Source organism: Capricornis sumatraensis, chromosome 3 (genome assembly GCF_032405125.1).
Source record: "Capricornis sumatraensis isolate serow.1 chromosome 3, serow.2, whole genome shotgun sequence".
Taxonomy (NCBI): domain Eukaryota; kingdom Metazoa; phylum Chordata; class Mammalia; order Artiodactyla; family Bovidae; genus Capricornis; species Capricornis sumatraensis.
The window spans coordinates 135,666,619-135,681,526 of NC_091071.1; the positions used below are offsets into that span (position 1 = coordinate 135,666,619).

Sequence of the window (14,908 nt, forward strand, 5' to 3'; positions counted from 1 at the left end):
AACAAAAGTGAGAATAAAAATTCTAAAGAACAATATAAAACAGGAAGAGTTCTGAAGTCAAGAGTGGGAGGTGTATGCTGATATAATGTGACCTGAGCCCTGCGTCCTCTGTATCCTGGCTGCCCGTGGCCATGACACACGCTGTGGACTAGTCAGGGGTCCACCACTCTAAGATACACCACAGAAGACCTCACTGTGTTGCTAGCCAGCCCTGTGATGCTCTAAACACAACTAAAGATTTTCAACTTCAAGTCTGAGCTGAAATTGGATATGAAAGTTGCCTAAAGACACAGTATATTATCCAGTAAAACATTAACATAGAAAAGTAAAAGACCGAAACACACACACAACAACAACAACAACAACAAAACTCCGAACCTATTAGATTGGAAGATGCTATGTCAGGACCTGACTTAAAAATCTACACCAAGCTCCAGTAACACATGGTTATAGGATATGAACCCATCACAAACATCACATCCAGCTTAGGCAAAGTTAACATTTTCAAGTTCTACTGAAAATAAAGCAGATAGATTAGTTCAAAGGAACTGAAACGTAGCCTACTAGAACGGGCGAAATGATTAACACAGTGCATCTCTGCTGGATAAGCCACACACACAGAACGCTGACAGGAAGAGTACGTTTTACATGTAGGTGTTACGGAAAGAGCTGACCTAATTTGGTACTCCTCAGCAGCAGTCACACGTACATAATGACCAAAACTGGCATGATGGTAACATGGATTATGACATAAGTGTAAAAGGAAAGCAAAGAGACTTTAACTCCTAAAATTGTCAGGTAGGTAATGTGGTCATTTTTGAAAACACATGACCACTTTCCATCACCTGTTCCCCTTTCCATTACCTTTCCTTTTTGCATTTAATTTTCTTTTCACTTTTCCTTTTATTCCCCTCTCCCCCACTCTACTAATACCTGACCCACCAGCAGTGCGCCCATGTATTTGTTTAGAGCTGCTGGCAGCATTTGGTATCTGGGAACTTCATAAAAACGACTAGCTGAAAGAGTATAGAGAAATGATTCCCTGTGTTTTGTAAATTTGAAATTAGGCTTAGCAAAAAGCAGTCTCAACGTTATCGTCCAGATGAAGTGTCATATATCTAAGAAAAGAGCACTGAAAGGAATGTACCTTGAAAGCTACAAAGTCGTATGGATGAAGGCCCATACAGGTCCCATGAATCTGGGACATCATTCGAGCTGTTTTCTCCCAGAATCCAAGCAGCGTTCTCTGTAGAGAAAGAGAAGGTGACACGACAGTCCTGCTTCCTCTCCTTCTTTCAGTGCTGCTTTCCCTCACTATCGTAGACAAATAGTTGTTGTCAAATAACAAGAAGTAGGACCTAAAATCAATGTCCAGGTCTGGGGAACCCGAAAGCTCTGTAAAGAGTGACTCTGCACAAGGACTGGCACCGTGTCTGCGTGTATGTGCGCCCGTGTGTATACAGCACTGACACCTGACCGGAGCAGCTCGGGAGGAACTGCAGCCAGAAGGACGCTGGCGGTGAGCACACCTCCGAGGAGCCCAGAAGAAAATGCTCAAAGCAGCAAAAATCATATTTGCATCAAGGTGTATGTGTAAACTTTTATGTTGGTAAGCATGTATAAACCTTTATTAATTGGAGTAAAATAATTTGTACCATTAAATTTGGACTTTCATTTAGGGTTCAAGAAAGACTTGTCAAAAAAAAAAATGTGTTATCAAGCTAACTCAAGTATTGAACATTTTCCTCGCTGCTTCAAGGTTCCCGTTCAAAGTGAGGGGGTGAGGGAGGAGAATAAAGGAGAGCTGGGCCAACAGCCGCTGTGTTCCCGGCATCATGCTACACAGATGACCACGCACTTTTATTTTCAAGCGTCACTTGTCTTGATTCTTAAATTCCACAGAATTGAACTGAACTAGGTAGATTCCTTAAAAGCAGCATCGAATGCCATTTCCTTTAGTTTATTATTATTCTCCTATGCAAGAGTTTATTGTATTTTGCCACTGACTGATAAAATCAGTAACTGTTACCTGTTAATATCTAACTTACTCATTGTATGCTATTTATGTGTGACTTGGAATGAAGTAAGCACAAATGAGACTTCTGAGGTTACAGTGGTATGGAATGGCGATTTGGCAGACCTGAGCATAAGACTTAGAAAACCTAAGTTTTTAAGCCCAACACTACCATTTCCTTTAAGTTTCATTTAATTTTCACTTTCCTCATCCACCAATGGTAGAAAAGTGTTAAACTTGTGGGTCATAGCATCTTTGCTTCAAATGAAACTGTGTGTAGAACTAGTTCAAAGTGGAGCATCTCTGAATGAACCAGGCTGAGAGGCCTTGAATCCTGACCCCTCTCAAGCTCCTAAATGTCTGTCTGTCTCTCCTTCCTAGGATATCAAAGGGCATAACATGAAGCTATGGGAGTAGGCAATTGCTAAGGTCTTTTCCAGTCTAGTATTCTATGATTCTGAATGTCATAACCTTAGTAAGTCAAGTTTAACAAAATCAAAGGAATCTGATCAATTATACAATTTTTTTGCACCCTTTAGACAACTTTTAAAAAGGATTCTCACCACTCATCTTTTTACTGCAAGGACATGCTGACCATGGAGGTGGGTACCTGGTAGGTAGCGAGTGAATGAGACAGCATATTGCAGCGACTAGCTCCAAGTAAATCCACTTTCTGACAAACATCCATCTTTAGCTTGTCAAAAGAAGTTTTGCTATTTCTTACTTGGATCTGTACCTGCAACCACAAAAATGTAACTTATTAATACTTCTAATATAGAAATAAATGTACCACACAAGTTCATGATACATGTTTTAAGACACGTGAAATTGTAACAAAGAAGATTCTCCTTCCCTGAAATAGTATTTCATGATTCATTGAAAAGATTTTGGCTATTTTTGGTAAGTGTGGGAGATTCTTTCCACCAGGTATCTTTATGCTGAGAAACTATGTGACGAAAGACAGGAAAAAAAAGTATATAGCTAAGAAGAAAAAACAGATTCCAAGTAAAAAGAAACATCCAAAACTACTGATAGATAATATTTAGCTAAGAAACAGTAGTAGAATAAATGGAAAGGGGACATAGTTAAAGTGTTGTAAAGCATTAATAATAGTTCTGAATCATACAGATGTATTTATGAACTTAAATACAGGCTTATATTTCTTACACACAAGGTGAGTCATTTGCCAGTAAGTCATGTGAATATTCAACTTTAAATGTACTCATTCATTCATTCAACGAATACTTAAAAGGTATCTACTATGTGCCAGGCACTGCTCAAGGAATGGGGATACTGTGGTGAACACTGTCTTCGCCACCATCCCTGAGTGAGGGGGCACAGGAAAAAAAGGAAGTAAATAAATATATAAGATGATCTCAAGTCACAAAGATAGCATATACATGAAACAGAACTGAGAAATGACTTTTGGTAAGATGTCAGAAAGCCACTGGTGAGCTCAATGCATGATGTCTGAACTGGGACAGGAGGACAATGAGAGGATGAGAGGACCATGCTAGGACACTGAGGAGAGCCTGCTAGACCCAGGGAAAAGGAAAGACAGGTTCTAGGTATGGGGGAGGTGTCTGCAGAAAGGGGAGGAATGGGGTAGAACATATTCCTTCCTTAAGCACAGGAAGTAAGTATGAGAGGTGGCTGCAGAGGGCGCAGGGAACGGAGTGTGCAGGGCTATTTGGGTCTAGACAGGAGGTGTGGATCCTATTCTTTTTGTTTGTTTAATTGAAGTGAAATTCACATAATATGCACTTAACCATTTTAAAACTGTACAATTTAGTGACATCAGTGCACTCACAGTGTTGTGCAAGCACTCCCTTGGATTGTATCTGTCAAGGATTATAAAGGGGATAGAATGACAGGTTGACTGAGGCCATGTGTCCACCTACTGCCCATGTCTCTTGGAGAAATCAATAAGGCAAAGCACTTGTAACAGCTAGTAGAAAGATTCCATCTATATTAAATATAAGTATGAATTATTACAGCTACTTTAAATATTATAAAATGGAGTACATTAAAAAAAATTTATTTGGCTGCAGCAGGTCTTAGTCATGGCATGAGTGATCCTTTAGTTCAGACATGTGTGATCTTTTAGTTCAGGCACGCAGCATGCAAACTCTTAGTTGGGACATGTGGGATCTACTTCCCTGACTGGGGATGGAACCCAGGCCCCCTGCATTGAGGGCATGGACACTTAGCCCCTGGACTACCAGGGAAGTCCCAGAGTGAGTGAATTTTACTATTTACGTATGGTAAATTCAGGGGATACAATTTATAATAAGTAGATTATTTAGCTTATTTAACTAATATGCAGAGTACATCATGTGAAATGCCAGGCTGGATGAAGCACAAGCTGGAATCAAGATTGCTGGGAGAAATAATCAAGAGCCTCAGATACGCAGATGACACCACCCTTATGGCAGAAAGCAAAGAACAACTAAAGAGCCTCTTGATTCAAAGAGAAGAGTAAAAAAGTTGGCTGAAAACTCAACATTCAGAAAACTAAGATCATGGCATCCAGTCCCATCACTTCATGGCAAATCGATGGGGAAACAATGGAAATAGTGAGAGACTTTATTTTCTTGGGCTCCAAAATCACTGCAGATGGTGACTGCAGCCATGAAATTAAAAGACACTTGCTCCTTGGAAGAAAAAAAGTTATGACCAACCTAGACAGCATATTAAAAAGCAGAGACATTACTTTACCAATGAAAGCCTGTCTAGTCAAAGCTATGGTTTTTCCAGTAGTCACATATGGATGTGAGAGTTGGACTATAAAGAAAGCTGAGCACTGAAGAATTGATGCTTTTGAATTGTGGTGTTGGAGAAGACTCTTGAGAGTCCCTTGGACTGCAAGGAGATCCAACCAATCCATCCTAAAGGAAGTCAGTCCTGAATACTCATTGGAAGGACTGATGCTGAAGCTGAAACTCCAATACTTTGGCCACCTGATGTGAAGAACTGACTCACTGAAAAGACCCTGATGCTGGGAAAGATTGAAGGCAGAAGGAGAAGGGGATGATAGAGGATGAGATGGTTAGTTAGCATCACTGACGTGATGGACATGAGTTTGAGTAGGCTCCGGGAGTTGGTGACGGACAGGGAAGCCTGGCGTGCTGCAGTCCATGGGGTCGCAGAGTCAGAAATGACTGAGCGACTGAACTGACTGAACTGATATGTTCACAGTTGCTTAAAAGTTTGTGGTCAAACTTATGTATTGTGGCAGAATGAAAAACTTGATAACCTTCACTTATAATTAATAATCACTTTACATGTGTTTTTATGTAAGTACTTTCCCTACTTAATGAATGATTTTCCTCCTGCAAACCACTCCTAAAAGCCCGGGTAAGCAACATTTGAAAGGCAGTTATATCTACTATGCCAAATAGTGGGGGGAAGAAAAAGTGCATGACAACCTTTTATATTTACTTCAACTGGAGACTTCTAAGCAACTTAAGAATTTGTAATATGACACATTTTCCAAAACTAGTCGTTTGCTCTTGATTAAGTTATTCTGTAGAGGTTCAAGAAAATAAATTAAAAGGATGCATTTTCCTACTTTTCGGAACTTTTCCACTTGTTTCAAGGTGTCTGGGTCCAGTTCTTGAGATACGTCTTTCATCCACAGCAGGGCTCCTCTGTATTCTGTGCGAGCCCGCTCCATCCGATTAATTGTCGTCCAGGTATCAGATACCGCCCTTTGACTGAATGTTGCTACTTCTTGCTGAAGTCGAGACAGGGGAGTATACAGGGCCAATCTAATGACAGAGAGGTAAAAATCAGAGGGATGTACATCCCACAAGCAAAATAAAGACCACCATAAAGCAGAATTTGCTATCAAGATGAGTCTAAAAACAGGAAATTATTAAGATGCCTAAGAAAATTAGAAAGCAATAAGGCTCATACAGCTAACTTTGAATTGTTAATAAAAGGTATGTTCATATTTCTTTTTCTTCTTTTAGGGAATACATCATTTTTGCAACATTTTTGGATGTTTACCATGTATAAATAATCTGCCAAGTCAATCTGCCATTTAGAAAAGAATTTCATGAGTAAATGAGATACTATATTTATAAAGCATGTTCCCATAAGCAGAAAGTTGGGGTTCTCTGAAAAACTGAAGGAAAATCTGGGTGTTAGAAAAGTAGATAAAATGCTAGATGAGCTAATGAGGATAAAATCCATAGCATCTGAGGATGAGAACAAGAAAAAAAAAAAAGGTTTAAGAAACATAAGTCAAACCCAGTTTCTCTATCTGCTTCTGACTCTGACTTAGTGAATGGAGGGACTTGTATTTCATGTCCCTCAGTTATCTCCTTAAAGATGGACTTTTGCAATAATGTGGTGTTTCAGCATAAAGCCACTTAAGTTATGCAATACCATTTACAGGTCTGATAAAGCCTGTTTTTATTTTTCTCTAGAAAAAGGAAATATGTTGGCTGAATTCAGTAATTGCAGGGGAGTCTTTGTAACAAGTATCTTTATGCTAAAAAGTTATAAAATAATAAATGTAAAGTATATAATTAAGAAGAAAATATTTCCTCTACTTAAAAAGACATGTTCCAATGTAGTCATAGATGGTACAGTATCCAAAAAGTGAAAAAATATATATATATACACATTCTTAAATTTTAGCCATTGTGTGCCTCTATTTCACTAAACCACTTAAGAAACTTAAATACAGGCCTAAAGGCTATTTCCAGGAATTAAGCAACCCATGAATATAAAATTTTAAGTAATGATTTAAGTACAAAATAAGAGTTAGGCATCAAAACAGTTATATACTGCAATATACAATTCTTCTCTTTTAACCTTCCACTGGAATCAAGAGAAACCTTAAAATATTCAAATTTAGCAACATACATCAAAACTGTCATACTGACTATAAAGTTAAGGATGATGCAAAACCATGATAAACCTTTGCTTGGCTGAAGAACAGAGTGCCTTGCCAGTGGCATCCATCATTTTGCCAGCCTGCGTTGTATCCCGTTCTGCTTGGAACTTTAAAAAGAGCCCTAGTTCGTTTTCTTCCTCCGATATAACTAGGGGAAAAATTACAGTATAGTTCATTGTTTCATTTCATCATTTGTTTAAAACACACACATATACAACTAACATTCTCACAGCAGTAATTCTCTATACTTAACAATTAGGGGCAGAAGGAGAGAGACTTGTTTTTAAAATGTAAATTCCTGGGCTCTGTTTCCAGAGACTTTGATTTTACAGGTCTGAGGATCTGCCTTTTTTTTTTTTTTTTTCTAACAAGAATTCCAGATGGTTCTGATCAGTGACTCCCTAGACCTCACTTTGAGAGAGACTGATCTTTAATGAAAAAAAAAAATTCCAGAAAGATAAAACCACAGATGACACTTTTTCAAGTGTGCAGAGATGCATATTAGGATCATAAGCACTTACAAAGTATTTGGTTTCCTATTTAAACTTATTCTTGTCTCCCATCCTGGCTTCATCGTTTATGCTCAGTATTACAGATTCACAGTTGTCCACAATTTTGTTGCTAAAACCGTAAAAGCTGTCACATAGTGCAATACTACTCAAAGTGTGGTCCGTGGACCAGTGCCAGGCTAGTCCAGTGGTCTGGTCTGTGAACCATTTGCTACCAGCTTGTAACAAATACTCACACTAAGATCCCATTAAGAAACTTTTACCTGTTTGACTATCTTATATTTATTGACTCTAATCACCAAAAAGTATGCTTATATTTGTGCATGTCTTCTTTAATTTTGTTTTTCTAAAAATTTTTTATTGTATTTTCAAAAGTGTCAGCTGACAACAGATTGAAAGTAAAACGATGACCCTTCACCACAAAGTTTTAGAAGTACTGATCCAGCGGAAGATGACTTTTCATCATAATAAGACCAACAGGTGAGGGGAGCCCATAAGGTGCTGAGACTGTGAGCTTAAAGTGAAAAACATAACAAGTGTCCTGCCTCATTCCACTCTGGTTTACTGATGGGAAAACTGAAGTTAAAAACTGAAAGGGAAGTCCCTTGCGTCCCTCTGAGGCAGCAGGGGAACTCGGGCTTCTCACTTGCTAGCTGGCCCCTCTCTAGTCCTTCCACCAGTGGTGCCTACAAGGAAGTCCCTGGGAGGGCACGGCGGTGTTTGGGAGAGGGCGTCTACACATCTGTAGTCTCGTCTGAAAGAAACATGTGCTGCTTTATGAACAGCTTGCCTGATCAAGAGGGGACTGGATCTGAGGATTCTTGTTAATATTCCGATTACTTCAGAGATGTACCGGTTACACATTTCCTCTGAATCAGAACTTTACAAAATTCATAAAATATACCTCAATGAAAACCACTAGAAAAAAATATTAATTTGTACATGATGATCCAGAAAAGCCTCACAAAACATGGACCACCTCCTTATCAAATATCAACTGAACATTAACCGTAACTGAGCCTCATCCTTATCAGTGCAGAAGGGAAGGAGATGAAGCTGAGTCTGCGCTGATTTGGTGTTGAGACCTGATGCCAAAACCCACCAAGACCCTACTCCTATGTGTCCTTCCCCAGTCAAGAGATTCTCATAAAGGTTTATAGTGCTGGAAGAATCTATGCAATTGTCCGATGTTAGTCTCAACAGAAGATCTATTAACCAAATAGTCTTCAAGAAGTGACACAGTTATATACAATCTTAAAGAGAAAACTATGACAAACCTAGACAGCATATTAAAAAGCAGAGACAGTACTTTACCAACAAAGATCTGTCTAGTCATAGCTATGGTTTTTCCAGTGGTCATGTATGGAGGTGAGAGTTGGACCATAAAGAAGGCTGAGCGCCAAAGGATTGATGCTTTTGACTGTGGTGTTAGAGAAGATTCTTGAGAGTGCCTTGGACTGCAAGGAGATCAAACCAGCCAATTGTCAAGGAAATCAGTTCTGAATATTCATTGGAAAGACTGATGCTGAAGCTCCAGTACTCTGGCCACCTGATGCGAACAGCTGACTCATTAGAAAAGACCCTGATGCTGGGAAAGATTGAAGGCAGGAGGAGAAGGGGATGACAGAGGATGAAATGGTTGGATGGCATCACCAACTCAATGCACATGAGTTTGAGCAAGTTCTGGGAGATGTTGAAGGACAGGGAAGCCTGGCGTGGTATAGTTCACGAGGTTGCAAAGAGTTGGACACGACTGAGCGACTGAACTGAACTGGGACATTTCAGGATAAAGACATGTGCAGATATAGATTTTATCATATACTTTCTTGTTATTGTTGTTCAGTCACTCAGTGTGTCTGACTCTTTGTGACCCCATGGACTTTAGCACACCAGGCTTCCCTGTCTTCAGGCTTCCCTGAAATGCTCCACCGGCATGCTAAACGATCTGGTGATTCCAGGACGAAATGCAGGGTGCACAAACCGGCCAGTGTCTCCTCACATTTCCATCACAGAACTCCCTTGGTCCAGCGACTGCTTGATTCAGTGACTCTCTTGGTCCATTTTACTGCTTGGTAAAATATTCAAGGTCCTTAGCAATCCGACTGGGACCTTCCTTTGCTCGTATATCACCCTATTATTCTCCTTTACAAACTCTTCTGTCATGCAGACTGTTCTCACCCTTCAACTTTAGTCCCCAAACCCTTTGAGTTTTACTTCCATTCCCATCTAAGTAGCTACCTTTACCAATCTCTCTAATACAGTTATTTTTTACTCCAAGAGAATTCAGAGGCAAGTCTGCATCACAATCCTGAATTCAATTACATACTATTCTTTGTCTCTTATTTTATTACAGAAAGTTGTTTCTCCAACTGTTTCCTGGGGAAAAATACATAGTTTTACACATGGCAGGCAGTAAAAAAATTACCATGCTATAATGGATTTCTTGCCTTAATGGGACAATATATGAACTTTGATTATCAACTTTTGAGACTAATTTAGATTGCCGCACAAAGAAACCATTCTTCGAGCAAAGATGCACAGCATATGGACTACATGCTGGACAATGTTTCCAGGCTAGGAGGGACAGAGATAAACACATCAATTTCTATCCTGAAGGAGAGAATACTCTAGTGGTGGTGAGAAAAACAACAGATAAAATATACAGGATGTTGAATACTGTTAAGTGCTATTGTTAAGTAGACAGCGATTGATGAGAAAGAGGGGTATATTTCAGATATGGGAGTCAGAGAAGGACTCACTAATAAGAGGACACTTGACCAAATACCTAAAGAGGAGTAGGTATGCAGATAGACTATTGTAGAGGAGATTAATGGCTCAGAAGGACAGAGTTTTAGGAGATGAGACCAAGGAAGAAACCAGGATCAGAGAGGTGGCCACGCCCAGTAGGGAACTATAAATAAGGCAGGAAACTGAAGTCGCTCAGTTGTGTCCGACTCTTTGTGATCCCATGGACTGTAGCCTACCAGGCTCCTCAGCCCATGGAATTTTCCAGACAAGAGTACTGGAGTGGGTTGCCATTTCCTTCTCCAGGGGATCTTCCCAACCCAGGGATTGAACCCGGGTCTCCTGCACTGAAGGCAGACGCTTTACCGTCTGAGCCACCAGGGAAGCCCGTACAAGGCAGGAGGGGAGACTCAAAGATTGCGTTCTAACCAGAAGAGGCGAAGAAGAGAGGAGATTCCAGCAGTCACAGGATACTGAGAAGGAACGGCCGTTGAGAAGAAATCCAGGAATGCGGGTACCTGGAAGCCAAGTGAAGAGAGTAGAGTGTCTCAAGGAGGAGGGAATAATCAACTGTGTTAAACAATGTGACAACGACTGAGAATTGGTCCCAGAATTAAGTTCTTCACAACTATGACAAGAGGGATTTGGTGGAGTGATGGGGATGAAAACTTGACTGGGGTGAGCAGAGGAGAAGAAGGAATAGAGGCTGTGTGCACAGAAAATTACGTCAAAATTTCCTGTGAAAGGAGCAGAGGAATGAAGGGGAACTGCTAGAGCAAGTAGGGGTTGAGAAAGAGCTTTTAAATGATGGGAAAAAAATCCACTTAAGACTCTGGGAAGGAAAACTAAACTCAGCAAAATCAATCTGTGTCAGAGGATTTGATGAACTGAGCATGCTGGGGGATTTCAGGGTAGATCACTGTAAATATTCATTTTTGTCATAAGAAACAATCCCAAAATAGTTCAGTAAATTACTATTTTTACATTAAATCTTTCATCTTCAAAAAATGCAAATGAATATTTATTTTAAGCAGGAATTGTTGGTGGATAGATATCTATGATTTCATACCATTGAGTCTTAGCTGATATTTCTCAACTATCTTCAGAAGTTCAGTACATGTCTCTTGAATGGAGTGAAAAACCTTTGAAATATAAATTTTATTAGGACAATTTAAAGAACCATAAACAAATACAAAATATAAAAAAACACTTCAAAAGCAAAACATTTTCTTATAGGTATTGTCTATTTTCCTTGACTGTGATATACTTCAGTTTTGGTTTTATTTCAGATGTAGAAAGTACATTTAGCTTTCTCCCATTAGAGTTGGAAGAAATCATGATAAATACATGGAAGCTAATAAAAATTTATGACTGTGGAGTTTGTCCTCCCCTCAGCTCCAAACTATCTAAATAGCAATTTAAAAATGTACATTAAATACTGTCTACCACAGATGAAAAGAGTATAGACAGTTTTAGAAAATATTAAGTAACTTAGAGTCTGGCTTTTCTCCAATATTGGTCTAAGAAAAATAGGTCAATGGATTTACCATAAAAATTAAATAATGTTGTTATAACAACAAACTTTCAGATTATTTTTGTTTAGAATTTTCCATGAATATTAATCCCTTCATTACGACCGCTGCCAATAGCTAACAAAAGAATAAAATATCTAACAGACTCCCATTTCAAACTTAGTTGCTCAGTCGTGTCCAACTCTTTGTGACCCCATGGACTACAGCCTGCCAGGCTCCTCTGTGCATGGATTCTCCAGGCAAGAATACTGGAGTGGGTTGCCATGCCCTCCTCCAGGGGATCTTCCCAACACAGGGATCACACCCAGGTCTTTCGCATTGTAGGCAGATTCTTTACTGACTGGGCCACCAGAGAAAGTGAAAGTGAAAGTTGCTCAGTCGTGTCTGACTCTTTGTGACCCCATGGACTATACAGAATTTATTCCATGGAATTTTCCAGGCCAGAATACTGGAGTATGTAGCCTTTCCCTTCTTCAGGGGATCTTCCCAACCCAGGGTTTGAACCCAGGTCTCCCCCAGTGCAGGTGGATTCGTTACCAGCTGAGCCACCAGGGGAGCCCAAGAATACTGGAGTGGGTAGCCTATGCCTTCTCCAGGGCATCTTCCCGACCCAGGAATCAAACAGTGCAGGGGTCTCCTGCATTGTGGTGGGTTCCTTGCCAACTGAGCCGCCAGGGAAGCCCATCTCTATAGTAGTTTTGCTTTTCTTTTGACGTTTGATCATGCCAAAGGAAGACTGATAACAGATACTAAATTCTAAATGCAGGAGCGACCATCAATTTTCCACATAAATCTAAGTATGTTTGAATTGCACTTGGTATATGTGTTTGTGTGTGTGTTAACTTGCTCAGTTGTGTCCGACTGTTTGCAACCCAACAGACTGTAGCCACCAGGCTCCTCTGTCCATGGAATTCTCCAGGCAAGAATACTGGAGCAGGGTTGCCATTTCCTTCCTTATGGGATCTTCCCAACCCAGGGATCAAACTTGGGTCTCCTGCATCACAGGAAGATTCTTTACCATCTGAGCTACCAGGGAAGCCAAAGCTGCTGTAAGTCCATGTGGAAGGAGATTAGAAAATAATACAAAAATAATAGTTCTATTAACACTATGATGAAGCAGTTATGGTTGATTTCCCACCCATGGGTCCTTGAAAGATATATATTATTGCTTTTCATTTTTACAACAAAAATATTTTTGTGTTTTAGTGAGGTATAAAATTGTAACATATTTAAAGTGTACAACATGATAATCTAAGTACATACTTGATGCATATGTATACTTGAAAATATTTCTCATTCTTAAAAAAGATAATACAATTGTGGGAGAAAGTTCTTGGCTGATTCCAAATAATTCTCTAATGGACAAAAATAACACTGAATATAAAATGTCACCCACAGATTACCTATCAGTGTGAAACAACACACAAAAAACTACTTCTGTGGGAATATATGAATGGGCAGTGAAGAGTTCCCTTAGTGCTAAAACATATTACTTATAATAAAGTCCCTTACTTTTTTTCCCACAATTTGTCACTCAATCCTAAGAGGAATACTTTTTAACAGAAATAGTAAAATCTGGTTAAATAGAAATAATTTTTATTTTCATATTTGTTATGGCAGTGGTAAAAGTTTATTTTTATAGAAAAAATTACTTAGTAAATTAAGACCTATTTTATTAGACCTATATTTATTTATTAGACCTATAATATTAGACCTATATTTTTAAGAATCCCAACAAATCATTATATTTCAGGCATAACAGAGCCTCTGGCTAGAAATGTTTGTAAAAGGTTACCTAAATTAGGATATACACATGGAATTAGCAAATGTGCATTAAAAAATTCAGACTTCATTAATATACATGAGACCTTTCTTCTAATTAGCTTGATTACTTAAAACTATAAGATTACATATAGGTTTAAAGGTGTTTCATGTTAATTATTCCTTTTATTTAAAATAAAAAGACAGCCAAAAATACATTATGGCATACTTCAATTAACTCCATCCTTAATAAGAGAAACAAAAACTCCAACTTGTAAAATCCTCACTCACTATTTGATTTCAGTTAATCTATAATTATCACTATGTCAGTGAGGTATAGACTTCAGATAAAAGTAGTACAAAATACCAGTGACACGATACACAATGAGCATATGGTCCCAGTTAGGAATATACTTAAGTCACTTACATAGCACAGAAAGTATTACACCAGTGCCAGAGAAACTATCTAGTTCATGATTTACCTAATATGAACTCCAGCTCCGCCAGTGCACAATTTGTGACAGTTATGGCTTGCTTATCCAGAAGATCTGATGAACAAATGGATACAACTATTCTATTATCAAATTCTACATGTATCCAGGTCAGCTCTTCAGTGTGAAAGCTTGTCATAGTCCCCCTAGTAGTCCCAAATAATAACAAGTTATATGCAATACGTGGAATCCTTATAAGAACTTACCTCAAGTTTAGCATCCAGTTCAGCATCAGATGCCACCACATGCTCATCCTCCTTCTTTCCGGTTGCTTTGATGAAGACCTGTTTGGTTTTCCAGTATTTCTTCTGCATTCTACTGACAACTGACTGGTTATCTTCTGGTCTGTGCTGCCCAAAAAAATCCATGGAGTGACTAGAAAAAACAGACTAAAATTAAATTTCTTTAAACATATTTTCAATAATAAGTATCTATTTAGCCAGTATTTAGTTGAAAAACTGAAACAGATACTAAATAGAGTATTAATGTTAACAGATAAACATGCTAATGTTTACTTTGTATAGTCTCAATTTATATTTTAATTATAACTTGCATAAATAACAGGCAGAGAGATTAATGACATAATAATTAGGTAACAAAATGATCAACTGTTATGATTTTCCAATAATGACTGGAAATAATTTTTTGTTCAACCAAGTGTCTACTTGCAGACACTTTTTAGTTTCTAATTTTTGCTTTTGTAAAAATACTGACAAATGAACTTATATACACATCTCTGCATGCTGCTATTATTTCCTCAGGAAAACTTCCTATGGATTAACTGCTATTTCAGAAGAAAACACATTTATTGTATATCCTCAGCTATGCAAAGATTCAGATACATAGTCTTCTTTAAAAGTCACGTAAAGGAATATTTTAGCATCCAATAAATTAAAAAATAAATATCTTAAGTGTAAGGGACACACGTTGTAAAAGAAAGAGGTGAAAAC

At 38.6% G+C, this 14,908-nt stretch overlaps 1 protein-coding gene across 1 annotated transcript in view; it reads right to left on the minus strand.

The window, feature by feature from the left end:
- The window catches only part of ICA1L (islet cell autoantigen 1 like), a 34,414-nt gene extending 20,088 nt beyond the window's left edge, over positions 1–14,326 (minus strand). The window contains exons 1-6 of the mRNA XM_068968804.1: positions 14,165–14,326; positions 11,244–11,316; positions 6,945–7,068; positions 5,586–5,784; positions 2,625–2,750; positions 1,148–1,246 (exon numbers count right to left, since the gene is read on the minus strand). Coding sequence (XP_068824905.1) covers positions 1,148–1,246; positions 2,625–2,750; positions 5,586–5,784; positions 6,945–7,068; positions 11,244–11,316; positions 14,165–14,326 — 783 coding nt within the window. The remainder of the gene's footprint in view (positions 1–1,147; positions 1,247–2,624; positions 2,751–5,585; positions 5,785–6,944; positions 7,069–11,243; positions 11,317–14,164) is intronic.
- Positions 14,327–14,908: the final 582 nt, after the last annotated feature.